This window comes from Elephas maximus, chromosome 2 (genome assembly GCF_024166365.1).
Source record: "Elephas maximus indicus isolate mEleMax1 chromosome 2, mEleMax1 primary haplotype, whole genome shotgun sequence".
In the NCBI taxonomy this organism is placed as follows: domain Eukaryota; kingdom Metazoa; phylum Chordata; class Mammalia; order Proboscidea; family Elephantidae; genus Elephas; species Elephas maximus.
This window is the reverse complement of record NC_064820.1, coordinates 127855883-127882717: the sequence shown is the minus strand read 5'-3', so window position 1 is coordinate 127882717 and position 26835 is coordinate 127855883. Positions and strand designations below refer to the sequence as shown.

The following is a 26835-nucleotide window of genomic DNA, read 5'->3' as shown; positions in this document are numbered from 1 at the left end:
GAAGTTCTTTATAGGGGATGGAACGTGTCAAATCTCATTTTTGTAACATTGAACCTCAGTAGATGAGGAAGGAGTGGGAGGTTTCATGTGAAAAACATAACGTAAGATTTGGCAAGATTGTTATAAAATCAAAACCAGTAGTCTTAGCATTGAATGTATTTTCCTTAGGTATAGTGAAGTATATATACATCAAATAACAGAGGGAGTATATCTCAAGAGAAAGATGTTTAAAATGCAAGAAAATGTGCAAACGATCAGCCAGTTAGAAAAGCATCACAGGGGGTCTTTTGATGTAAAATGTAACCAAAGGGAAAACTGTTTTAACAACCAGATTGCTGGGCCCTAGCACTGAGATTCTGCTTCATGGTGACTGGGTTGCCGGTCCAGCATCCGCATAGCCAGGGTACAGAACCAGTGTCCAACTAGCTGTTTGCAGCGGATCAGCCTCTTAGGGCACCACCTAGCCTCAATGCTATGGCTATAAAATGTACCAAAGCAATTATAGCTTTCTCTGAATTTCAGAATGCTCTAACTCTGAAGTAATAGTACTAATCTAGTGTCAATGAAGTACACAGCCCAAAGAAAAAGTGTTTTCAACTACTTAAGATGAAAAATTTATCTTAGGAGACAAAACACAAACAGCAGGATAAATTAGAAAAATATAAATCTAATGCTTGTGTACTGTAGTACTGTATATGAATCCATGTAAGACCAAAAGTCATTGCCCTCAAGTAGATACTGACTCATAGAGACTCTATAGGACAGGATAGAACTGCCACATAGGGTATGTCCAAGGCTGTCATCTTTACAGAAGCAGACTCCCACATCTTTCTCTCACAGAGCCACTCATTGGTGGGTTTGAACATTTTGGGTAGCAGATGAGTGCTTAACCAATGACTCCAGGGCTCAGAGAGGCAACATGAGAGAGGTGGGCAGAGGGAAACTGTGAGACTACTGGAAAGCCTCACGTAAAGGGAGCAGATTCCACTTCTCTCTGCCCAGTCATTTCCACATATCTCTTTCCCCAAACCACTTGTAAGATTGAATCTTAAATTTTTTTCTTTTTTTGCCTATTCAATTGGTGAAAAAAATGGGATCTCGTTTTGAAATGTACACATTATCTGACTCAGAAACTCTATTGCTAAGAATTTTCCTCCTGGACATCCTCACATAATTTGCTAATCATATGTCTACCAAGATGGACATCATTGCAGCCTTGTTTACAAAAACAAAAATTTGGAAACAACCCACACACCCATTAACTAGATACATAAATAATAGCACTACATTCAAACAATGGAACACTGTAGCTTTTTAAAATATTTGTAGATACATATACATGCCGATGAGAATATTTCCCCAAGACCTATAATTTAAGTAAATAAACATCATGCAAAGGAGTTATGTTGTGTGGATAAAAGTGATGTACATATATTCTCTTTTACATATTAAATTCTTTGCAAAGATATACAAGAAACATTTTATATGGATTATGTTGGAAAAAAGGGCTTTGTATGCTTATAATTTATATGTCCATATGTTACTTTTTAGTTTCATAAAATGGTCAATAGTTTCTGTCTGAGATTGAAAGAACACTCCTAACTTCTTAATCCTTAATTTTTTAGACTGCAATACTGATAATGGTTTGATGTTGTGCGTGTATAGAGATGTTGTGAGGATATTGCAGAACCTAGGCAGTCAATTCCCACTCATAGCAACATTATATGACAAAGTAGAACTGACCCATAGGATTTCCAAGGCTATAATCTTCATGGGAGCAGACTGCCACATCTTTCTCCTGTGGCATGACTGATGGGTTCGAACTGCCAACCTTTCAGTTAGCAAATGAGTGCTTAACCGTTGTGCCACCAGAGCTCCTACTGTCATAATATAGTAATATAATACTGTTATAATATAGTAAGCTTTAAATAAATGCTGGATATTCTTACTATAGTGTCAGTGGAGATGGGGAGAAATGATTAGGTTTGAGAAGTATTTATGAGGTTAAAATGAACAGAGCTAGAGTCAATTGTCTGTGGGGGGGAGGTGAGAAAGAAGGAGACATTAAGAAGGACTCCCAGTTTAACTTTCTGGCCTGAACAACTCATATGCCCGGTGATGCTGTGATATGAAACATGAAACCCTGGAGAAGGATTAAGCTTTGGGGATGGGATCCTGGATTCCATTTTAGACTGTGGTTTTATGTGTCCATAAAGCAGTTAAATAATAATGTCTAGTAGACTAATCAGAGGAGAGGTGTGGACTGGAAATATAAATTTGGGGGTCATCAGCATCTAGATGGTGTTGAAATTTTTTACAGGATGAGTGAACGTGGAGAAGGAGTGCAGCGTGACAGGAAAAGATGCCGCCCTGAGGAAATCCCACTTTAAAGGCATGAAGAGAAGAAACAGCTGCTAGCAAAAGAGTCTAAGAAAGGAATACTGAGAGGAGCAGGAGGAAAGTTGTGAGAGACAAAAGAGAATACTTTTAAGAATGTTGAATAAGATGAGGAATGGTTAGAGGGAGTTATGGGGACCTGTATCTTTATTCTCAGCTCAAACTTAAGCTACTCCAGGAGAGTGCCACTGGCATTTCAGTAACTCCTCAAATTTTATGTATTCAAAACAAAACTTCTCATTTTATTTCCCCAAACTACATCTCACTCCCCTTTTCCTTTTCTCAAATAATGTCAGTGTCACCTGTAACTATTGCCTTGAGTTAATCTTTAAACTATCCCCTGGTCATCTTTATGGAGCCCTAGTGGCACAGTGGTTAAGTGATACGGCTGCTAACCAAAAGGTTGGCAATTCAAATTCACCAGCAGCTCCTTGGAAATCCTATGGGGCAGTTCTACTCTGTCACATGGGATTGCTATGAGTCAACTCAACAGCACATAAAAACAAGACATTGTTATTATTAAGAATGTCTTCACTCACTTACACCTCTTAGTGACAACATTGCCTTACAAGTAATCAATGCTTATTGAATAAATGACTGCTAAATTCTGACAGAATCCTCCCATGTTCACTCAGGAGTATTACTTTTTTTCAGCAGGTGAGCAAAAAATATGTGATACATCCAAACATTGTATTTCTTTTCTTATGTGGCATTATCCATTTGATTTTTCTGGCTCTAATTCTATAAAACTAAGATATTTCACAAAACTTAGAGTTAGTAACTAGCTTTTTTTTTTCCAGAAAAATTAAACTAACCAATATAATGTTGTATAAACCTATGACTCCCTTCACCTTTTCTTTATGGTTACCCAAACTACTGAAAATACGATTATTATTTTTTTTAATGAAGAAAATGCATCCTTGTTCGAATGTCATGGTATTAAAGCCAAAAAAGTTCTTAAAGTTGAGCTTCATGGAAGCTGACAGACTTTTTTTTTTTTTTTTTTTTTGGCGTTCCCTTGAATCCATTTGGCTGGAGCACCTGCCAACAGGTCACATAGCAACTATCTTACCTACAAGAGAAGCAGTGGATGGGAGCAAAGCACACTTCAGAATTATCTCTGTGAAGTGGAAAATACTGAGTTTATTTTATGTTGGAATAATTTATAGGTAGCTATGTGTAATGCTGTAAGTTCTATAAAAATCAAAGACTTTATTTTAAAAAAAAAAAAAGAAAAAGCCCTTCTCAACATGGCAACAAAAGGATCTGATCCATTTTTTACATAGAATTTTTGGATAAGATAGAGAAATTATTTGAAAAAGGAAATTTAATCGCTGTCATTCCAGAAAGTTCTCTTCTCTCTGGCAGGAAGATACTTCACTGGAATGACAGTGATAAAATAGAAATGTCTTCATGGACTTTTTTCCCCCACTGCAACACCCTGTGATTGGTGGGCCCAGCACTGGCAGAATTGCAAGCGTGCACAACAGTTTGTGTTTATTAGTTGCTTCTTAGGTAGAACATGGTTTGTTTCATTCCATTTAGTGGATCAAAGTACATGTTGATAGTAAAAAAAAAAAAAAATTCTGGATTATTTTGGCTTTTCTTTCATAACATTTGTTCATGTCTCTGCAAATCATTCATAAGCAATCTGCATGGTTTGGCACACACTTTTCTTTGATTCGCTATAACCATATTCAAACATGTTCCCTAAAGAGACAAAAGGTGTTTGAACTATAAAACCAAAAAATGAATTAATTAAATGCAAAAAGAAAAAAGAAAGAAATCCTTAAATGTCTGACCTCTAGGAATGGGCTTAATCCCAAATAATCATGTGTTAAATAAGGCAGACGAACCACTTTAAGACGACACTGAAACCCTGACCAAAATAAATAACAAAACTTAAAAAACAAACCTAACTTTTGTTCCTTAGTATGCTTGTTTCACACTCACTTTATTAAAAAGTTGAAAGATGGAACTGCCAAACATATACATAAATGAATAGGAATGCTGTGCTAATAATTTCCAGTAGAAGTCATCGTTTAGTTTCCTTTGAGGTCCACTCTCCACTCTGAAAGCTACTTCACTCTTGTTAAACCACTTTTGAGTGATCCATTTATTCTCAAAGACAAATTGTCCGAGTCAGTGCTGTTAACATTGTTACAGATTGGCACTTATCATGATAGGTTATATCAGGCTCTGTAAGATTGTCTGTTACACTGGCTGAAAAGTTTTTTTGAACTCTGTTTGCCAGTGACAATTTTCCCTTAATTTAGGAATTCCTATTTCTTACAGAGGCCAGCTGGAAATGAGTAAAGCATTACAGAGCCTTCCTTAGCTGTTGGCCTGGAGAATACACATTCTCTCCAAAATATATATCTCTGGCACAGTCTAGAAGGAAGGAATCTCGGGTAATCTTTCTTCTGGCCAAGTGTGAGAATTATTATTTTTAACCCCTAAACACACTGAATTTTTTTTTAACAAGTTTAAATGTAGACCAGTGTTAATTTAGTTTTTGTTGGTTATCCAACAAAACTTTAAATAAATACTTTACAGTGATATTTTTACTATTGGGTTTTCTGCCTCTTTGGAAAGGTATTTGAGAAAACATTTTACAGAATTTATGGCTTGAAGAGTTTTGCAGTTCTGTTAGGATGGTATTTAACACATGCAGGTTAATAGTTCCATAAACTCATTGGCTAGTTAATCATTTAACCTAAGACTACAAACACACTTGTACCGCCATAATCTTCCATAAAAAACCCAAACCAAACCTGTTGCCATCAAGTCAATTCCGACTCATAGCGACCCTATAGGACAGAGTAGAACTGCCCCATAGAGTTTCCAAGGAGCACCTGGTGGATTCAAACTGCTGACCTTTTGGTTAGTAGCCATAGCATATAACCACTACGCCACCAGGGTTTTTATAGCCCCCAAATCTAGATTATCTAAATATTGAGTGACAACTAGATATCACCAAAATAGTGCCTATGTGACTATTCTGAAGTCCTGAAATGTAAGGTAGAAATGAATATTTAAACAGTAATTTTAAAGTTTGGCATCTCTTCCATGGACTCATAATACTAAGTCTAGATATGGAAATATTTTTAATTCAATGTTCAAAGTCACATATTACTTCAAATTATAACAGTGGACAAATGCAGAATGTTTTCAATAACAATAATTGTTAATTAAGTAGATTTAGTCATTATTTCAATGCATATTTTCAAAATTATATTGTCAAGGTAAATCTCAAATTGCCAGTTCAGGAACTATTTCATTCTAACACTAAAAGGTTTCTTTCTTTTTCTTTTGACTTCTTTTATGCCATGTCAGTCAGAGCTCCATTTTAATTGTAAGAGAGTATTTTTTTGTATACTTCTTCCTTTAATATTCACTTTGAAGAAGCATTAAGAAATCTTTATTTTCTGAAAGGAAGAATTACAAGACTCAGTGTCACATTTCAAGCGTAATTAGTTTTTCATTGAAGTTAAATACAGAAAAACAGCATAATTGTTAATTGCTTGCTGGACACCAAGAGTGTAAAACATCAAAACTAGTACAGAAAATAGATCCAGTGGTTCTTAGAACCCAAAAGGTGTGGAAGCACCATGACAAGCAGCGATCAGTGGAAAGAATGACTGTCTCTTCTCTAAAGAGGGAAGTGGTCAAAAGGTATTTATAGATGTCCCATTTAGAAAGGAGTTTTATGTGAAGTTAAATTGTTCAGAAGTACATAGGCTACTTCTTGGCTAAGAAGGCAACAATTTCTTTGGTGAATTAGACAGAGACATGATACTGGGCAGGTTATATCATGAGTCATTGTGGAAATTCCTACATGAATCATGAATTTTCCATGACAGGAAGATAATTTTATAACAGTAGCTCCATTTGAGATTATGGGCAGGCCTTGAGGGACCTCCTGAAATCATAGTGACTGTTCTCCCTCATTTTGACACTTATAACTTTATAGATTGCTGTTGATTGAGGTCTATAGCCCTTTTTTGAATTAAAGATGTTTTAGTGTTTAGTACTTTTTAAAAGTATTAAACCAAGATATTAGCAAAGCTTTCTGTTAATATTATTATTAATGCTATGCCAGGAGTGAGATTTCCATGTTCCACTTCTTATTGCAATTTGCTTTTGGCCAGTGCCTGACTAACCAACCATCCATCTTTTACAATAAAAGGAAGAGATTCACCTTGCCTTTCTCCAGAGATGTACGTCACAGACACTCAGAGTTTATTTCTTTGTTTCTATGATAATATCACCATCAAGAATTTGTTAATGATTTGTTAAGTGTGTGATTTTTTTTTTTTCTCTACAATTTTTCTCTCCCCCCTCATTTGTTTGCATTTAGGTCATTCTATAAGTTTGTTAAATCATTCTGTCATCTCAGCCTTCTCTTGTCAGTACTGGCAAACCTTGCCAGCTCAGTGCCATCTTCTAAGTTAGTAAATATAACATTCTAAGAGTCTGAGTCTGTATCTATCATGAGCTCATCTTTGACTGTTTTTAGAAAAACATGAACATGTGAGTTAAATAAAACTTCTCCTCTACACTCCCACCAACCTGGACATCATTTGTATTTACCCAGATATTTCCCCATCGGCTGGTTTATTTAGACCAAATTTTCTTAGGTAAAATAAGGTCTGTCGTCTCTTATTACCCGGCATAAGAGCAACAGAAGGAAATGACGTTTTAGGTAATAGAAAGGGTTATAAGATTTAACAATGTGTATCTTGCTTTAATGAGGATGAAGCCTTCTTTTTATTACCAAATTGGTTAACAGTTATATGCATGATCGTCATTGACTAAAACATTTTTTGTAATCGTTTGAATAGTCTGAACTGTTTGAATTATTGAGAAAGTTTTCTGTATAATGTTTAGTGCTTGACATGCAATATACAGTGTATTATTTAATACAGTATTAAGAATTGTCACTAATGTCCCAAGGCAGGGAAGGATTTTTTCCATTATAAGAAAAATTTATGATGATGTTAAAGGAGCCCTGGTGGCACAGTGGTTATTATGTAATATATTACTTATGTGGACCCAAGTGCAGTGAGGATCATAATTTTCTTAGATCCAAATGATGGGTTTCACTAAATCAATAAAACAGATTTCACTTTCAGAGACTTTAGAGCTTATCGTGTGTGGAGGGGGCAGGGGGCAGATACCTACATCATTTTTCCTTGTGCCTTGTTATCTCTGTCAAAATATCTGCTTTAACTTCAAAATCAATGTGTGCAATTTTCTAAGATGTTTAAGTTTGTTTTAAAGAGTACTGCTTTTTTTTTTTTTACTCTAGTAAACCCAGGACCCTGAAAGTATGTTTCCTGTTCAGAATTAAAGACTTCTAGTTCGTGAAATTGTTTCATGAGGCCTTTTGTTTCAAAAGTCCTTTGGGGTAATATTAAGTTGTTTGGGGAACAGAATATTTATCAGACAATATAAGTTTCTCTTGTTAAAATACTCCAGTCACAAAAGTTTCCTTGTAACAGAAACATCGATGGCAAGTTATTGGTACACACTGTGTTTCTTTACCAGTTGCTGGCAAATTGATTTTGACATTTTAGCATTTTGGTCTTTAGTGGAAATCTATAGTGCTCCATTGTTTCAAAAATATTTTAAATGTATTTGATACACGTATGAAGAGCAAGATTTAAAATTTATAGAAACTCTGAGAGAAAGGAGAAACGAAGGGAAAGGAGAGGGAGGGAAGGAAGGAAGAAGTTGAAATTGATGCGAAGTCTGAAGAAACATTGACTTCACACACCACTCCATTTGTTCACCTTTCTTATTAAACAATTTGTAATATCTCATCCTTCTTATTAGGCAGTTTGGAATATCATAGTCTACAAATGTATGAGTAAAAATGATGGAAAGCGTATAGTGGAAAGAACATATTTGGACTCAAAAAACTTGCATTTGAAGTCTATCTCTTCTTCTGATGGGGCAAGTCATTGTCACCTTCTTAGTGACATCCTGTTGGGATTGCAATATCCCGTACCCTAAACCTTTCCCCCTCTCCTTTCCATCGTTTGTTTTCTCTATAGCACTTATTACCACCAAACATACAAGGTATTTTATTTATTTTCTTCCTTATCTTATAGCCTCCCCCCATTAGAATATAAGCTCCTTGAGGGCACAGATTTTTGTCTTTTTTTTTTTTTTTTTAAATGACATCCTTGAATCCAGACCTGGGCTTGGCACATTGTTGTTGTTCTTAGGTGCCGTGGAGTCGGCTCTGACTCATAGAAACCCTACAGGACAGAACGGAGCTGCCCCATGTGGTTTCCAAGGAGCAGCTGGTGCATTTGAACTGCTCACCTTTTGGTTAGCAGCTGAGCTCTTAACCACTATGCCACCAGGGCCCCTTGTAGGCTTTCATAAATATTTGTTGAATGAATGAACAAACCAATGAAATAAACTATGAGGTTCACTCTTTGCTTGTAAACTTATGAGGAATATTAACCAATATATTCTATGTAAAAGCATATTAGATAATGCCTCAACTATAGTAGGCATTTAAGGTATCCATTCATTTATGTTCATTCATTGTCTAACATAGAAATCTATCAGTAGGTCTGGTGATGAAGTGGTTAAGAGCTACGGTTGCTAACCAAAAGGTCAGCAGTTCAAATCCACCAGCCACTGCTTGGAAATCCTATGGGGCAGTTCTACTCTGTCCTATAGGGCCTCTATGGGTTGGAATTGACTCGACGGCAACAAGTTTTTTTTGTTTTTTTATCAGTAGGTCTATGAATAGGGTGATCATATGTCCTAGTTTACCCAGGACTATCCCAGTGTATAGCTGTAATTTTGGAATAATTATTATCAATGGCTTTTTTTTTTCACAAGTGCCTAATTTGAGTGATAAATTATATGATCACCCTATCTAAAGATGAATCAAACATATGAGTTGTCCTTAGGGCAAAAAAATTTACCTTGTGCCACATAACCTAAGGTACACCAAAAAACAAAACAAAAAGTCCTTCTAATCCATTAGTCTTTAATTTAATAGTAACATAGGAGGATTAGAGGTTAATTTGGCAGGGTGAGGGAAAAGAAAATATTTCTGTCTGGTTTATCGCAAACAGGGGTATTAGCAATCTTCTAGTATACACCAGTGCTTAAGCACCCAAGCTCTGAATTCAGTATTTGCAGATTCAAATTTCAGTTCTGCCACTTCTTAGTTGTATAACTTGGGGCAATTTTTTTAAAACTTCTTTGAGACTCCATTTACTCATCTGTTAGCAGTGAATAATAATAGTACTTAAGGGCTTCAAATAAGATATTAAAATAAATATAACTTCTAATACAGTGCCAGGTATATAATAAATTCTAAGTGCTGGCTACTGTTATTGTTATATGGAGTAAAAGCTTTCTGTGGTTGTATTTTAGTTTTCTTTGATCCTGAGCAGCAAACAGTAGCTCTGTAGGGTAACAGAGTAATTTAAAATTTCACACAATTGACTAAAAGTGGATGAAATCACCCAACTACCATAAAACCAAAAAAAACCAAACCCAGCACCGTCAAGTCGATTCTGATGCATAGCGACCCTATAGGACAGAGTAGAACTGCCCCATAGAGTTTCCAAGGCGCGGCTGGTGGAATCCAACTAACTGTTGGCCCTTTGGTTAGCAGCCACAGCACTTAACCACTGTGACACCAGGGTTTCCAAATCCACTGCCGTCAAGTCAATTCCGACGCATAGTGGCCCTACAGTACAGAGTAGAAATACCCTGTAGAGTTTCCAAGGAGCACCTGGCAGATTTGAACTGCCGACCTTTTGGTTAGCAGCCATAGCCCTTAACCAGTATGCCACCAGGGCTTCCCCAGCTTCCATAGTGTTTAGTAATCTGTTCCTAACTTCATCTATTTTATGTCACTGTATATTGTTAATTAAGTTCATTGAAGAAAGTACTAGATCCATAGTATAAATAATCCCTACTATTTTTACGACACCTTGAACACAATGGGTAATCAATAAATATTTTAAAAAATAATGAATGAATATTTTGAGACATTAAAGGAAAGTAGACTTCTGAGACTTCATTTGACAGAATTTCTGTCAGGCCATTATTGAGTGGCAGAGTGAATAATTAATGAGATTAGAGCTTTTATTGCTATGTAACTTCACCACTTAAAAGTTGCCAGAGTGCAGAAACCTTTAATAATAAGGTATTTGGAATTTCTACTTTCATAGAAATTTAAACCTAAACTGTAGCTATGATCTAATGCAATGCCGTGCTTAACGAAAATCTCAGGTAAATTTGTTGCTAAATGCAATATTAGAACAAAGCCTCCTAATTTCAATTGTAGAAATATTTTGGCTTTTTCTTTTAATGTATGTTTGTTTTTAATCATAGTGATGTGACTTGATAAAAAATCTAATTATTGGTATTGTTTCTATAATAAAAGTAAGACCTAGTTTAGAAGATACCTTGGGATTCTAATTATTATATATTCAATTTTCACAATATTTGTAATGAAAGTTTTACCAATTTTATAAAGAAAATAATTATTGCTAATGCCTTGATGTTTATATTATTAAAAAAAAATTAAGGAGACCTAGTGGTGCAGTGGTTAAGCACCCGGCTGCTAACCGAAAGCTGGACAGTTTGAATCCACCAGCCACTCCGAGGGAGAAAGATGTGGCAGTCTGCTTCTGTAAAGGTTACAACCTTGGAAACCCGAGGAGGCAGTTCTACTCTGTCCTATACAGTCACTGTGAGTCAGAATCAACTGGAAATGATACTGTTTGATTTAAACAAGCTGCAGAACTTCCATTATCTCCTGAAAAATATGTTTATTTCCAGGTTATGTCCAAATAGTTACAAAATAACTGGCATAAGGAAAGCAAAAAAGCACTTTTTTTTGTTTCTCAAGAAAGTAACTCTTCAACGGTTATTTGCTAAAATTCTAATTCTGAGTTATTTTATTTATAATAATCCTGAAAAATAATGTCTTGGCTCAGTTTGCTCAGGTCCTTTGGAGTTTCTTATAGGAGATTGATAAAAAATATTGGGAGTAGCCTGTGGCTGATTACTGGACTTATTTGAAATGTGGTAGATAACCTTCTTTACCACATCAGAATGAGTTCATCTATTACAAAGCTTTTCATATTCTTTTGGTATCTCAGATATTGTGATGACTTTTGAGATCTACAGAAATTTTAAGAGTAGATTCTTAAATGGTAGTGTCACATAATCTTCACCACTTAAGTTTTTAATTTAATTTTTTTGAATTTTCCTGAAAATATTTTTCTAAGAAACATGATATCGTTATATAATTACTTCCATTCTATAGAGTAATATTAAAATTAAAGCTTTAATGGGAGAAACATTATGTCAGTTACTTCTCTCATAATAGTTTTAAATTATAAGAAAGCTTAAAGCATTATCTGATTTTGGATCACAGAAAGTGAACTTGAACCATTCAGATTCTGTAAAAGTTAAAGAGGAAAAATTGTAACATACCACTTGTTCTTTAATCTGTTATTTGCAGAAAGCTGAGAATTTATCAGATACAAAGAAAGCACTATTCAGAAATATTTACAAAATAAAATGGAGAAAGATTAGTTATCTGTAAAGCAGGTTCATATTAATGACACCCATACATAATAATTCCATTGTTCTGTCAGCAAGCAAGCTATTTGCCTACCTAAAATGTGGGTTTTCCTACTGAACATGACATATCAATGAGCCTAATTTTAAGAGATTTATTATCTGGCTACGACAAACTAGATGCACTGAAATATCTTATTCAAAGAAAAGAAATAATACAAATGTTAAATACAAAACTTACATTGTGGACCAACAGTTTCCAATTTGGATGAACAGCAGTATTACCTAGATACTTTTTTTTAAATGCAGATCCCTAGAGCGCACAATAGTTTATGGACTTAGAAATTCTTGGCTCTGAAATCAGTAATTTTAAAAAATTTCTCCAAGTGATTCCAAGGCCTCAAATATATGGATATACGGCTTTAAATCACACATGTTCCATAAATGTGGCATACGTAATTGGGAAAATTGTGAAAGACTTCATGGAGGAGGTAGACTTAAGCTTATCTTTTGCAAAGAAGCAAAGCATTTTGGACAGGAATAATCTACCCAGAGGCATCTTGGAAGTAAGGCCTGGTGATCTACTTCTAAAAGATCATAGCCTAAACCAAAAATATCCCCTGAAGTCATCTTAAAACTAAACAATAATTTAGCTTAACTAGTAAAAAATGTCTGCCTTGAGCATTATGCTCTTTTAAGAACTATCCATATGGGATCAATTGACAACAGCAACTCGAGAGATTAGATCAGAACCTTAGGGGGTAGTGAGTTTATGTTAATGAAGGAGGAACAACTCAGAAAAGAAGGGTGAGAACGGTTACACAACATGTAGAATCTGTTGAATTGGTGTATGTTTTGCTGTGCATATTCTCAACAACAGCAAAAAAAGATGAAAGCCATTGAAAACCTGTGGAGCACGGTTCTACTCCACATGGGGTCGCCATGAGTCAGAATCAACTCAACAGTAACTGGTTGGTTAATGCTATAAGCACAACTGTAGAGGTGGTAATTGGAATTGTGTGGACCTGAGTAGGGAATATAATAGAACCCATGATTCCTAAAGAGCAGTGGTGGAAAATAAATTGAAGAGGTAGATAAATGACAGCCTGAGAATATTAGGATATTGTGCTTGATCTTGTAGGCAGAGGAGAACTTAATAAAGGTTTTTAACCAGGATATTATACATATAAAGCAATTTTGAGTGGAAGATTGGGTGGGGGCTAAAGACAAAGGGAACAGTTTATACTATTGCAGTAGAACAGACCTGAGGTGATAAGGGGCCTGTGTAGAATAATGGTCCTTGTGTGAATGGAAATAAGAGAGGAAACCATGATCAAGAAAGAAGAACTGACACCAAAGAGAATGCAATTCTAAGAAAGAATTGGTAAGGTACAGAGGAAAAAAAAATTAAGAATCTTATGTCTGTGTATCTAAAAAGGGACAATCAGAAGCATTTACCAATTTTCAACTAAAATACTATACACCAAGATCATTTCTTTAAATAGTTCTACTGATAGAATTAATAAATCTCTTTAGCCAAGTTTGGCTGAATCTTTAAGGTATAGAACATAATATGGCTAGTAAATAAATCGTCATTTTCAGAAGTGCAAACATACTCCCTCTCTTGCATATAATTTTCATAGTATAAAATAATTGCCTTCTCTCAATCCTATTAACTTCAGTTTATTTGTGACACAAGTTAAATCTGGTAATAAACATGGATCCAAGAGACATCTGTAGTAAAAGACCAATGCACATTAAATATTCTTAGCACCATATCTTACAAATGAAAGCAAACTACAGTTAGCTGAAATGCAAGGAATCAAATAAAAGGGGATGCTACTGGAACAATCCAGATTATGAACTGTGTTTATTAGGACAATATGGATGTCCATCAATCTACCCAGAAATCACAGTTTTTTCAATAACACATCAGGCTGGTAAACCATCTTGATATTGGTTGATAAACATTTTAACGTGGCCAAAGCAGATGAGCAGATAGATTTTAACAAGGATCCAGCTCCACAATTGGGTATGTGTAGACGTGTGAGCGTCAATAACTAAATTCAAGAGTAATGAATGAATTATTTGTTGAAAATTAGGTATTAGAACGTTGAAAACTAAGTCTGCCCATGTGCATTACTGGTGTCATTCACCATTGTATACTCTTTCCCTTCAAGTTACACTCTCCAGCTTTGATTATTCTTTTCTCCTATGTCCTTTGTTACCCAAAGTTTTGCTTTAAGTCAGCCAGAGGTTTTGATCAGTACCGTGCCCCAGTTACAGGCATCGATGTTTCCAGCCCATGTTTTACATCAACTCTGGATGCTGTGACTCATGTTCGTATTTACAAATATAGGGAAAGGTGGCTCACAGACTAGAAAAAGGAAAGGGTGAGAAGGAATCTTAACAGAACTTTCATCTCTCCTAGTGCTCCATTACCTGTGGTAAGGGAATGCAATCCCGTGTTATCCAGTGCATGCATAAGATCACAGGAAGACATGGAAATGAGTGCTTTTCTTCAGAAAAACCTGCAGCGTACAGACCGTGTCACCTTCAGCCCTGCAATGAGAAGATTAATGTAAATACAATCACGTCACCCAGGCTGGGTAAGCAGACCACAAATGGGGATGGTTTTCAGAAACATAGAAATGCTTTTGGCTTCTCATATTTCGCATATCCCTTTAGTACTTGAGAGTTATAAACCTATACCAATTAGTTTTATTCTCACTAAATTTGATTTATTTAAATGTACCAAACCATACCCACTGCTGTCGAGTCAATTCCAACTCATAGTGACCCTATAGGGCAGAAGAGAACTGCCCCATAGGATTTCCAAGACTATATCTTTATGGAAGCCCACTGCCACATCTTTCTCCCACAGAGCCACTGGATGGCTTCAAATCACTGACATTTTGGGTAATAGCTGAGTGCTTAACCACTGTGCCACCAGGGAGCCTTATAGTTTAGTCTAAATGGTCAGGTCAGGAAAAAATTCTAAAGACTAAGTTAAGTTACTCTGATTCTTGAAGGTCTCTCCTCAGAGCCAGGTCCTAGACATACTAATGCCACACAAAACCAAAAAACCAAACCCAGTGCCGTCAAGCCGATTCTGACTCATAGCGACCTGACAGTACAGAGTAGAACTGTCCCATAGAGTTTCCAAGGAGCGCCTTGCGGATTTGAACTGCTGCCCCTTTGGTTAGCAGCTGTAGCACTTAACCACTATGCCATCAGGGTTTCCAATGCCACACAAACCAAAGCTAAAAGGGTGGAACGATGTAACCAGATTTGGGCCTCTGACTAGTCTTGTAACAGAGCTATCAGTTAAGCAAATATCTGCGGAAAAGTGAGATTATAGTATAAGCCTTAGATCCCTCGTTGTTAATAGCCTTCTTTCTGATCCTGGGTACAAATTACCTTTGGAGAGACATAGAATAAAAAATGACTTTCAAGAAGAATTGGGACGTGGCTCAACACTCCAGAATAAGAGGTACCATTTTTTTTTTTCATCTAAATGATATAAATGTTAATTAAAAAAAAACTCATATTAATGTTTATATACATATTTTATGTTATAAAATTATTTCACGTATATTCTCAATTACTGTTAGAATCCATCACCAAGAAGTACATTTATATTTTAAGTACACGTAGCCTATCCTTGCATAACAAATACTAGTGAACAAACTAACATTTATTTCTGTGGCAGTAGGGGTTTTTAACAGAGTTTCTACTTGGCTATCAGTGGGTTAATTTTTGTTTAACGTCTTCAGTTTTGAAGGAGTCTCTGGGTGGTGTAAATGGTTAAGCACTGAGCTACTAATCGAAATATTGGCTGTTCAAACCCACCCAGAGATTCCTCAGACGACAGGCCTGGTGATCTGCTTCAGAAAGGCCACAGCCTCGAAAACCCTGTGGAGCAGTTCTGCTCTGCACGCATGCGGTCGCCGTGAGTGGAAGCATCTTCAGCTTTAACCTATGTATATAATCCCCAGGGGAACAGCTTGAATTATACAGAATTATGTTGCCAAAACACAAGGAGTTAAATTGTCATAAGTACTTTTCCAGGCATAAGATTCAATCAAATAGAAAAGTTTGTTTCTTTTTGGAAATACAGAAATGCTTTTTTGAGCCATATAATTAACATTTCTAAGAAATAATCATTTCAAGTAGAAAAGGCCAATTAAGAAAAAGTTAAGCTCTAGGGTGCAGATGAACCAAATCCATGTATTCTAAACTAGCATAGTAATCCCTTTTTCCAACAATTATTTGTAGTCCTTCTTGATGTACCATGTGGCAAAAAATAATGGATTTAAAAGAATTTCATTAAAATTCATTTTCTCTTTTTATTATTCCTTCAAGGTATATACCAAAACACAGAAGCACAATGGTTGGAAAATCTAAGATTTTTAATTAAAATAATGTATCATATTGGGTAGTGGCAAAAAGATAAAATTATAGCTTGAGTAACTCTGATTATACACATCGGAGCACACTATTTCTTCTTAAGGCCGAATCTATATGACCAGATTTTCTATGCCCATTTATCATTTCAAACACATCATTGCTATATAAATTTTAGTCACTTGTGATGATCAACTTTGATTTTAAAAGTTCCTGAAATCACTATCCCCACCTACCAGACCTAGACCTGTCTGCTGCCTAGGAAACCAGGAATGTGCAATAAAGTGTGAGCACATTTTTGTTTCGCTGTTTCTTCGTAACTTTATCCGTAACAATACTTAGTAAATTTGTATTCCCATTAAGGTGGTTATATTAAACACATTTATTTTTCATTTTTATCTTCTCTGTCAAAATCAAAAGCCACAAAACTGAACCTTAAAAATCATTTGCAGTACCACTCATTGAATTTGAGAAACGCTAACCAAAAGGTCAGCAGTTCGAATCCACCAGGCACTCCTTGGAAACTTTATGGGGCAGTTCTACTCTGTCCTATAGGGTCGCTGTGAGCTGGAATCGATTTGATGGCAACAGGTTTTTTTTGTTTGTTTGTTTTGGTGGAGTTAACTATTGACACGCTTAGCTGCTAACTGAAAGATTGGAGATTCCAGTCCACCTGTAGGTACCTCAGAAGAAAGGCCTGAAAATCTACTTCCAAAAAATTCGGCCACTGAAAACCCTATCGCACACAGTTCTACTCTGACTCGCGTGGGGTCACCAAGAGTTGGAATCAATTTGACCGCAACTGGTGGCGGTAGCGGTGGTTGTGATGGATCTTTAATAAGCCTAAAAAAACTCATTAGACTGTTATTTATTAACTTTGCTCCTTTATTATAGGGGGTGTGTATGTGGTTCTGTATCTTCTCTACTGAAACACAGTGGCTGTATTATCTTTTATGTTCCAAGAAGCAATATGAATGAGTTGAAGCAAATATCCAGTACCTCCTCTACCCCCATGTAAATGGTTACAGTATGTTCCCACTAATGGCAGCTAGAATATCTACATGTATTGAATTCAGTGTGGTTTTTTGTTTGTTTGTTTCTTAACAGCTGCTCTGACATTCAAGTGCCTGGGAGATCAGTGGCCTGTGTACTGCCGGGTGATACGTGAGAAGAACCTCTGTCAGGACATGCGGTGGTATCAGCGCTGCTGTGAGACATGCAGGGACTTCTATGCCCAAAAGCTGCAGCAGAAGAGTTGACCTCTAGCAGGATGGCTGGCTCACAGCTCTTTGCAGTTACATTATTTATAAGCACACACACTAGCATGTTTTTCAGACCAAATATTATCAGATTACATATAATTTAATCAAATTAATTTATTTTTTGCCTACCAAACATCAATGTGGTGTTTGTTTTGGTTACACAAACATCTTGATTTATCCTATATGACTTCATAAATAATTTTATAAGGACAAGTTGGATCCAGTTACCAGAATAAAATGAAAAAGAAAAAAAAATCATTTTAAAAATGAATTTTTGAAAAATTTTCTTTTTTTAAGTTAGGGCTGTTTCTAAGGTGCTATTCTCTCTCCACAGATACTATTAAGTTATCCAGAATGTACACTAACTTAGCTTAATAGCTTAGTAATATTTGGAGAGAAATCATTTCTGTGTGTGTGTCCTGATGCAGAATTAGCCCATTTTCTGTAATCTGTGGAACATAACTAACCTCATACTGTTGAACAGGTTTTCAGAGAATGTATTATGAATTTGGTTTAGATATAGAGACATCAATAGGAAAAATTCTACTGTAATTATAGCCTTATTTTAATAACAGAAAAGTCAAAATAGAGACTTTGATCATGTTCATGAACATGTACTTGAACACAAGTATTGTAACAATGAAACACTGTAAAGATTTACACTGAATCACCATTGCACTGTTGATATAGTGTAGAGAAACCATTATAGAAATGGTAACATCTTACGAAAATATGTATTATTTTAACATGTTGTCATTAGATTTTAGTTTTTCTTTTTTAATATTTTTAACAAAAAAGCATTGATCCACCCCTTTCCTTGTATCTTTTTGCAGGGTTTTGAAAGAGTATAGTATTTAGCCTCATAAATCATTAGGAGAATATTTACTAAATATTTTTCAGCCTTTTCCCTAGGAACAAGGAAAAACAAAAAGCTTATAAAACTCTTGTAGTTTCATTGTGTTTATTCCTTTTAAAAATTAAAAAGTTTTACAGTTCTGTGAAACGTTAAAAAGTCAGCTTAAAATTTTTCTTGTGAGAAAATATTGTACATGATTCACATGATTTCTTAGATTTTTCAATAAACTGTGTGAAACTTCCTGTTGGGAGACAATTGTTCATAGGTCTCTAACATTTCTACGTGTCTTATGAACATAGACACTGTCTGCTTTTGTCCTGGACTATGTTTTAAAGAATGTTTGTGTAGCAAAAGCTGTGGAAGTGGAGACAGTGTTTCTCTCTGCAGCAAAGGGCAGGCATGCTTACTGATCATTTTAAAAGTTTCAGGTTCCCTAAAATTGGAGTTCCTCCCCTGTAACACAGCCCATTGCATGCTACCCTGTGAACGCTGAGGCTCAGAGAACTGGTGCTAGAAAATGTTGAGTCTCTGGCTAGTTAAATTGCTTGAGTAATAAAGTCCTTTGTCTCTAACCCAGGAGTCTTGTGTCTTCTGCCCTGGAACTGTGGCAGGCTAACTTGATAGCTTACAAAAAAAAAAAAATAGGGTAAAACCCCAAATCTTCAGTTTATCATACTTCCTCATTAATATTTTCCCTTTCATTTTAATAATTTATTTTAATATAGGGAAAATTTTGTTTCGAGATTAGTCCTTACTGTGCATATCTTTGGAAACCCTGCTGATGTAGTGGTTAAGAGCTATGGCTGCTAATCAAAAGTTGAAATCCACCAGGCCCTCCTTGGGACCCTTATGGGGCAGTTCTACCCTGTCCTACAGGGTCGCTATGAGTCCAAATTGACTCAAGGGGAATGGGTTATGCATATCTTTAATATAATTACTAAGATATACAATTAACCTGTATCAACACAGCTTATGCTAGATAGTAAGAAAATAGAGGGGAAAAAAAATTTAACTGGTAAAAAAACCAAACGTTTTTATCAAAGCAAGAAAGAAATCTTCATAGCCACTGTAATCTTTGTCTCTGCAGTAAGTGACATCATCCAATCAGGTGTTTATAACCTACATTATTCCCTTGCCTTTATCAAGGAGTTCATCTGATAAGTGTTTCTTTTCTGGTTGAATGACTCAAACCTTCATTCCTGAAGGATTTATAACATTGATTATCCTGCCTATATTGTTTTAGTTTTTCGTTAACATTTATCACAGGTTATGGAAGAATAAAAAGGCACCTCAGAAGACATCTAGAATTCTAGAGATACTGTTCTCTTGTATATACTACATTGCATAGTAGCAGCCCAATTTCTGCTTGAGAATGAGGATAAATTGCCCCATCCGGTACAGAATTCTATATTCCCCAAACTCTTATATACCTTCCTCTACACTGCAGTAATGGAGCCCTGGTGGTGCAGTGGTTAAGAGCTTGGCTGTTAACCAAAAGGTCAGCAGTTCAAATCCATGAACCCCTCCTTAGGAACCCTATGGGGCAGTTCTAGTCTGTTCTATAGGTCACTGTGAGTAGAAATCCACTCAACAGCAACAGGTTTGGTTTAGCATGGATACTACAGTAGAGCAAGAAAGTTCTGTCATCTCAACTTTGTTCAGTGTGGGCCACCACTAATTGTTTTCAGTCAAATTGTTCAAGCTACTCCCAGCTACTTGAACTAACACATTAAATTCAGAATCTCTTAGTATACCTATATAAAAAAAATCCAGGCTGATCAACATTATATTCCCTCTCCCTAATCTGACTCCCTTAGGAAACAGTCACATACATGTGTCCCAGGCTTCTGTGAATAAGAATTGGCAAAATCTTGTGATTTCTTTGGTGTGTATGGTACCACCTCACAAGTTACACTTTGTACCTGATCCCCTTAGATCTTCCAGAACTTAAGTCTGACTATACATTTAGAGGATACACTACGTGATGGAGGTGGGACCTGAGAACCATCAGCAATACTCTTAAAAGGTTTTATTTCAAGGCAGTCATAGAGCTTTCTGGTTCCCAACCTAGACCTTGAGCTGTGAATTTAACTTCCCAAGCTTATCATTTTCTTTCTTTAGATTCTGCAGCTTATTTAGAATCAGTTAACCCTACAGTCATTATTCTCTTTGTTTCCACGAAAAATGTTCTCATGTAGTAGCTACTTGGTAATCCAGAGCCTTGCCTTGTATAGGCATTTGATTCCAGGTGACTATAGATAAGAATTTAAATGCGTGCTACAAATGATCAGTGTCCTATTACATTGGCAGGACAGTCATTAATGCCATTAAATCTAGTCAGACTAGAGAACCAATTCCAGATTCCATTTTTAAGCTCTGTACCCTGGAAACACTCTGGTACCAGTAATTGTCGGCAAAGCAGTGTCACTATGAGTGTTATGGGATAAGAGATTGATTAGAATTCACACAACTGTGGGAATTGTGGGGGAAGTGGAGGTCCTTAAGAGGGAGTTGGATGATCAGAGGAGTCACCAACTGATCAATTCGAGCAGCCACATGCAGGCAGATAAGTATGGCTATAAAGGCAGGGTAGGGGGAAGAATTGAAAAGATTTCTATCGGATGCTGTCATACCTACCAGAAAAAACATGGAAAGTTTTGTGAAAAGCTAGGTATCAGAGGTGACTCATGAAGGATGATTAGGAGGTGGTCAATAGCCAAAGATGGGAAAGAGTGTCCCCAGACCGAAGGCTGTCATGAGACACAACTTTGGTGTGTTGGTGAGATAAGAGTGAGGAACAGTAGTGGTGATATGGGGGGATAAATTTGATTTCCTGTCATCATGCAGTCTACCTACAGGGAGTCTAGTAAGAAATAGGGACTGATAGTGTGAGGTTGAGAGTACACGAAGGTGTGAGAAAATGGAGACTTTCAGATTTGTAAACAGAAAGAAGCAGTATACATACAATCCTCTGGGCATCTAGGACATGGTGGAGGAGTGTAAAGGAAGAACGCCTAAGGAAAATTGAAGACTCATTTCACCTACCTCATACTTTGGCTAAGAAAAAGGCCTGATCAAATATATTTGGATCTAGGTTCTGTGTCTCCCCTTGCCAGTATAATGAGCCAAAGACAAGTAAGGTTCTTCTTGAAGATGTGTATTATTCCCCAAAGAATCTTTTAGGAAAAGCAAATAGCCTGAGAAATATTTGTTCATTAGATGTATTCTGGCAACAGCCAGAAAAATCCAGAATGTACCAAGCACATACATATAACACAATTGATTCTTGAAACAATTGTGGTTTAATGTTTTGTTTTTAACTGTCATCATTAAGTACCTCTTGCTTTCCCCAGTAAATTTACCAATAAAATGACTCAAATATATTTCAGATATTATAACACAGTGATAAAGTTTGGGTCCAAAAAAATTCTTATAGAAAAATTTAACTCTTTAACCCAGTCTGACAGCTATAAGTAGGACAGATTTTTTAACACACACACTCATGTTTATTGGTATAAAGAAGGTAAGTACTCTCTAGTGTCTTGCTTGATTCAAGAACATCTTGGCTGCTGATTCTTACAAGCTATACGGCACTCTTCTGAAATCTGGTGCTGATACATTCCACATGTAACTCCATTGCCCCTGGAAAAGAAACCTCCCTGCTAAATCAGAAGGTTTTATAGAGATGCAAAAATTACAGACAACCCATGTCTTTGAAAAACTGCTGATGTACTCATCACACGTGGGACAATTTCCTCTTCCTTCAGATGGAAACCCATGCTTTCCCAGTGAGAAGTATGGGTCACCAAAGGCAGAGTGACTTGTAATGAGAGAGCATACCTCCATTAAAATCATCACTTCCTGGCTTGCTACACTGTCCCTAGTCTCACTCCCACCTTGGCTCCTTCAATAGCAGATGGGTTTACTTAGAAGAGTGAGTCATCCAAACCCAGCAGCCATGTTCCCCTTTGGTTCCAAACATACTGCGTGAACACCAAAACACATCATAGGAGTTTATACAGCTAGGAACAGAGTCAAAGAGACCTCATAGTGAATGGGTCAAGGCAGTAGGTTGGGGAACCAAATAACTAGCAAACTATAAATTCTTCCCATTTCCCCACTCAGAACAAAGTTGACAACCTAAACATGGTTAGCTTTCACATTAGCTTGAGACTCTGGGAGTCAAAACATGAGAAGAAACAAGATCCTGCATATCACATGTGAGGCTGTGTAGGCAGGGCCAAGTCGGCTGTGCTGGCTCAGTGATACAGGGTGAGAAAAATTAAGTAATGTCTTTACAGGTGACTCGATTTCATGTGCTCCACATTATGAACTGTGACATTAGATTCTGGCAGCCTTATCCAAAGAATAATGCCCCTTAAAATGTTGTTTCTGGCTATGAATGGAGAGATGTTAAGTGCTAAACATGTCTAGTTTTCAGCCTCCTGTAAGTTTTAATGAGCAGAGCCTATCTGTTCGATCAGAGCACCCTGAATGTGTGTGTGTCAGGGGACCAAGGGAGGACAGGGTGCTGCTTTCCCATGTCTTGACATGTCATTTTGGGAGTTGCTTCTGGTGGGCTTAGAGCACACCTGGCAGACTGAGTTTCAGGTGCCAGTTGGAGCATCCTCAGGCTCATTAATAATGGACGAGTCTAGCAGGAGCAGCCTCCCTGGCCTTTGTTTTCCACTGTAGATGCAGGGAGACATGGATCTCTCTGTTTTGCCAAATAACAACCATCCCGACAAATTTCTGCAGCTAGAAGTGAAGACTTTAATGAGGAGCTCAGCCCTTGTTCAGGCCAGCCTGGTGAGGTTTCCAGGTGGGAGTTATCCTGCTGCACAGCACTGGCAAAACCTAGTCTACTCACAGGTGAGATCTAGGGCACAGAAATACGGGGGCAGGGGCTTGTTTCTTCCTCACTATCTGCCATTTTGTTATCTGTACGAAAGAGGAGGCTATGGGGAGCTGAGTACAAGGTTGTGGCTCACTCTTTAACATAGAGAAGGTCTTTCTTCCTTAACAGCAGGAGCCTCTCTCTTATCTGTTTGTAAAATGTGTGAATTCTCCCACCTGTTCATTCCCCTCTAAGCACGAGCTTCTCTCCTGTCCTCATTTTGGATTTTGCATGCCCTCATTTCACTCCTTCACTTCAGAAGTTTTCAAACCAGTTGTTTCATTCGTAAATAAAGCTCTGTGGAAAAAAAAAAAAAAAAAAAACCTACCTGTATCTTTTGGTGTGGTTTAAGCATAAAGCATCAGAAGTTTCCATTGTGAGCTCATACACAAGTCTGTGCTGTAACTGGACACCATGCTTCTGCCTTGCTTAGACTACCACCCTTTCATTTCATTCAGAGAAGACTCGGACAGCAGAACAATGGAAATCTAATGATTGCATCTTAAGGAAAGAAAATACAGGGAACTCTCCACTCTGGAAGGAGCCCTGGTGGCACGGTAGTTAAAAAGCTCAGCTGCTAACCAAAACATTGGTGGTTCGAACCTACTAGCTGCTTCGTGGGAGAAAGATGTGACAGTCTGCTCTGGTAAAGATTTACAGCCTTGGAAACCCTATGGGACAGTTCTACTCTGTCCTACAGGGTCACTATGAGTCGGAATCGACTCGACAGCAGTGGGTTTGGGTTTTGGCTCCATTCTGGAAAGGCCCCGCCTATTATTTTAGATACTCTTATTTTCCACAGGTATCCGCGTGGACACAACATATCAATCAGATCCTTAAACCAGTGAAAATTTTATTTCTTGTCTCCTTTTGGCTCTTTCTTCTTTTTGCTGACCCGAAGAGAAAAATAAAACTGTGATGAGTTCCATGTGCTGGAACAAACATAAAGGCCCTGACTATTGTGCAGCTAATGAAAGAGGAATAATCTTTGGGGTTAATCTAATGAGGTTAAGGGTTAGTCAATTTAGAAACAGGAAGAAGCATTTCATTTCAGAACAGATGTGACTGACCTACAAACCCCTGCAAGTCATTAAATCCTTTGGAGTGGTTCAAATTCCCTGCACAGAAATTTGTTTTCTTTTAAGAAACAGTTGCTACTCATGAATCCTGGTGTAAAGCGATTCCTTTGTGGTATGTTTGTGGGCTCCTTGGGGCCTTTATCATGAGATCATTCAAAGGCAAGTACACTCAAATGATTATGTAAGTGTTTCCTCCACCTATAAGGGTTTTAATTTATTTCCACTGTAAGGCAGCCTATTATGACAAATGGCTTTGTTTTTTTTTTAATTTTGCACACTTCCCTTTTGTAATCTTCAAAAGTCTTCCACTCTTCCATATACACTAGTTTTGTTGTTGTTTGTGTTTTGTTTAGTTTTAAGTTAAATGGAGTGACATTTCTCCTTTTTCTTGTTTATATCATAGAATAAAAGGATTCAAAAATCAATTCAGAAAACCTTGGCCCTCCTATGCTATGAAGTTTAGTCTAAGAAAACAGATCCAATAAATTCTTTTGAGGTTGGAACACAACACCCTAACCATCTTTGGTTTGGTACTGGAGTTGACCTATTTCCTTCATGTGGAACTTCAGTTTAAAGTTCCCTTGAATGTTGTTCCTAAACCTGAATGAAATGCAAAATTTCAAAAGACATCTTTTTCTACAGGTCCTGGTTGGTTGAAGTAGTTTTTCAAAGAAAAAATCAGAAGGTGAACATCTACTTCATGTGTCTTTGAATATGATAATTGTTGATTGATCATTGATGATTGTTGTTGTTAGGTGCTGTCAAGTTGGTTCCAACTCACAGCAACCCTATGTACCACAGAAGGGAACACTGTCTGGTTTGTGCCATGCTCACAATCATTGTTATGCTTGACCCCATTGTTGCAGCCACTGCATCAATTCATCTCTTTGAGAGTCTTCCTCTATTCTGCTGACCCTGTGCTTTACCAAGCATGATGTCCTTCTCCAGGGACTGGTGCTTCCTTAACAACACTTCCAAAGTATATAAGATGCAGTCTCGCCATCCTTGCTTCTAAGGAGCATTTTGGTTGTATGTCTTCCAAGACAGATATGTTCATTCTTTTGGCAATCCGTGGTATATTCAATATTCTTCCCCAACACCACAATTCAAAGGTGTCAATTCTCCTTCGGTCTTTCTTACTCATTGCCCAGCTTTCGCATGCATATGATACAATTGAAAATAGCATGGCTTGGGTCAGGCGCACCTTAGTCTTCAAGGTGAGATCTTGGCTTTTCAACACTTTGAAGAGGTCCTCTGCAGCAGATTTACCCAATGGAATAAAATCATCATTTGATTTCTTGGCTGCTGCTTCCATGGGTGTTGATTGTGGATCCAAGTAAAATGAAATCCTTGACAACTTCAATCTTTTCTCTGTTATCGTGATGTTGCTTATTGCTCCCGTTGTGAGTATTTTTATTATGTTGAGGTGTAATCCATACTAAAGGCTGTGGTCTTTGATCTTCATCAGTAAGTGCTTCAAGTCCTCTTCAGTTTCAGCAAGCAAAGTTGTGTCTTCTGCATAACACAGGGTGTTAAAGAGTCTTCCTCCAATCCTGATGCCCCATTCTTCTTCATATAGTCCAGCTTCTTGGATTATTTGCTCAGCATACAGATTGAATAGGTATGGTAAAAGCACACAACCCTGATGCACACCTTCCTGACTTTAAACCATGCAGTATCCCCTTTTTTTTGTCTGAACAAATGTCTCTCGACCTATGTATAGGTTCCTCATGAGCACAGTTAATTCCCATTCTTTGAAATGTTATCCATAATTTGTTATGATCCACACAGTTGAATTCTTTTTCATAGTCAATAAAATACAGGTAGACCTCCTTCTGGTATTCTCTGCTTTCAGCCAGGATCCATCTGACGTCAGCAATGATATCCCTGGTTCCATGCCTCTTCTGAATCTGGCTGGAATTTCTGGCAATTCCCTGTTGATATGCTGCTGCAGCCATTTTTGAATGATCTTCAGCAAAATTTTGCTTGTATGTGATATTGTTTGATAATTTCCGTATTTGGTTGGATCAACTTTCTTGGGAATAGGCATAAATATAGATCTCTTCTAGTTGGTCGGCCAGGTACCTGTCTTCCAAATTTCTTGGCATAGACAGGGAATAAGAATAAGGACCCGACAGTCTACTTCTGAAAAGAATTAGCCAGTAAAAACCTTATGAATAATAAAAAAAACTTATAAATAGCAGCAGAACACTTATGATTGTAAATTTCAAATAAACTTGTGCAGTTATCCTTTTACACTAAAAAGAAGTGTAAAATAACTGAATGCTAGTAAATTATCAATTTATTGTCAAAATTATGCATGAGGGTAGTAAATCAATTACAAATTCAGGTAGTCTGGTAGGC

The 26835-nt window shown here is 36.9% G+C and overlaps 2 protein-coding genes across 2 annotated transcripts in view; both read left to right on the top strand.

Moving 5' to 3' along the window:
- Positions 1 to 17708, top strand: part of ADAMTS19 (ADAM metallopeptidase with thrombospondin type 1 motif 19) — a 307911-nt gene extending 290203 nt beyond the window's left edge. Inside the window, exons 22-23 of the mRNA XM_049873149.1 lie at positions 14402 to 14579; positions 17485 to 17708. Coding sequence (XP_049729106.1) covers positions 14402 to 14579; positions 17485 to 17636 — 330 coding nt within the window. The 3' untranslated portion in view covers positions 17637 to 17708. The remainder of the gene's footprint in view (positions 1 to 14401; positions 14580 to 17484) is intronic.
- Positions 17709 to 23202: 5494 nt separating this feature from the next.
- The window catches only part of MINAR2 (membrane integral NOTCH2 associated receptor 2), a 29249-nt gene continuing 25616 nt past the window's right edge, over positions 23203 to 26835 (top strand). The window contains exon 1 of the mRNA XM_049868262.1: positions 23203 to 23367. Coding sequence (XP_049724219.1) covers positions 23203 to 23367 — 165 coding nt within the window. The remainder of the gene's footprint in view (positions 23368 to 26835) is intronic.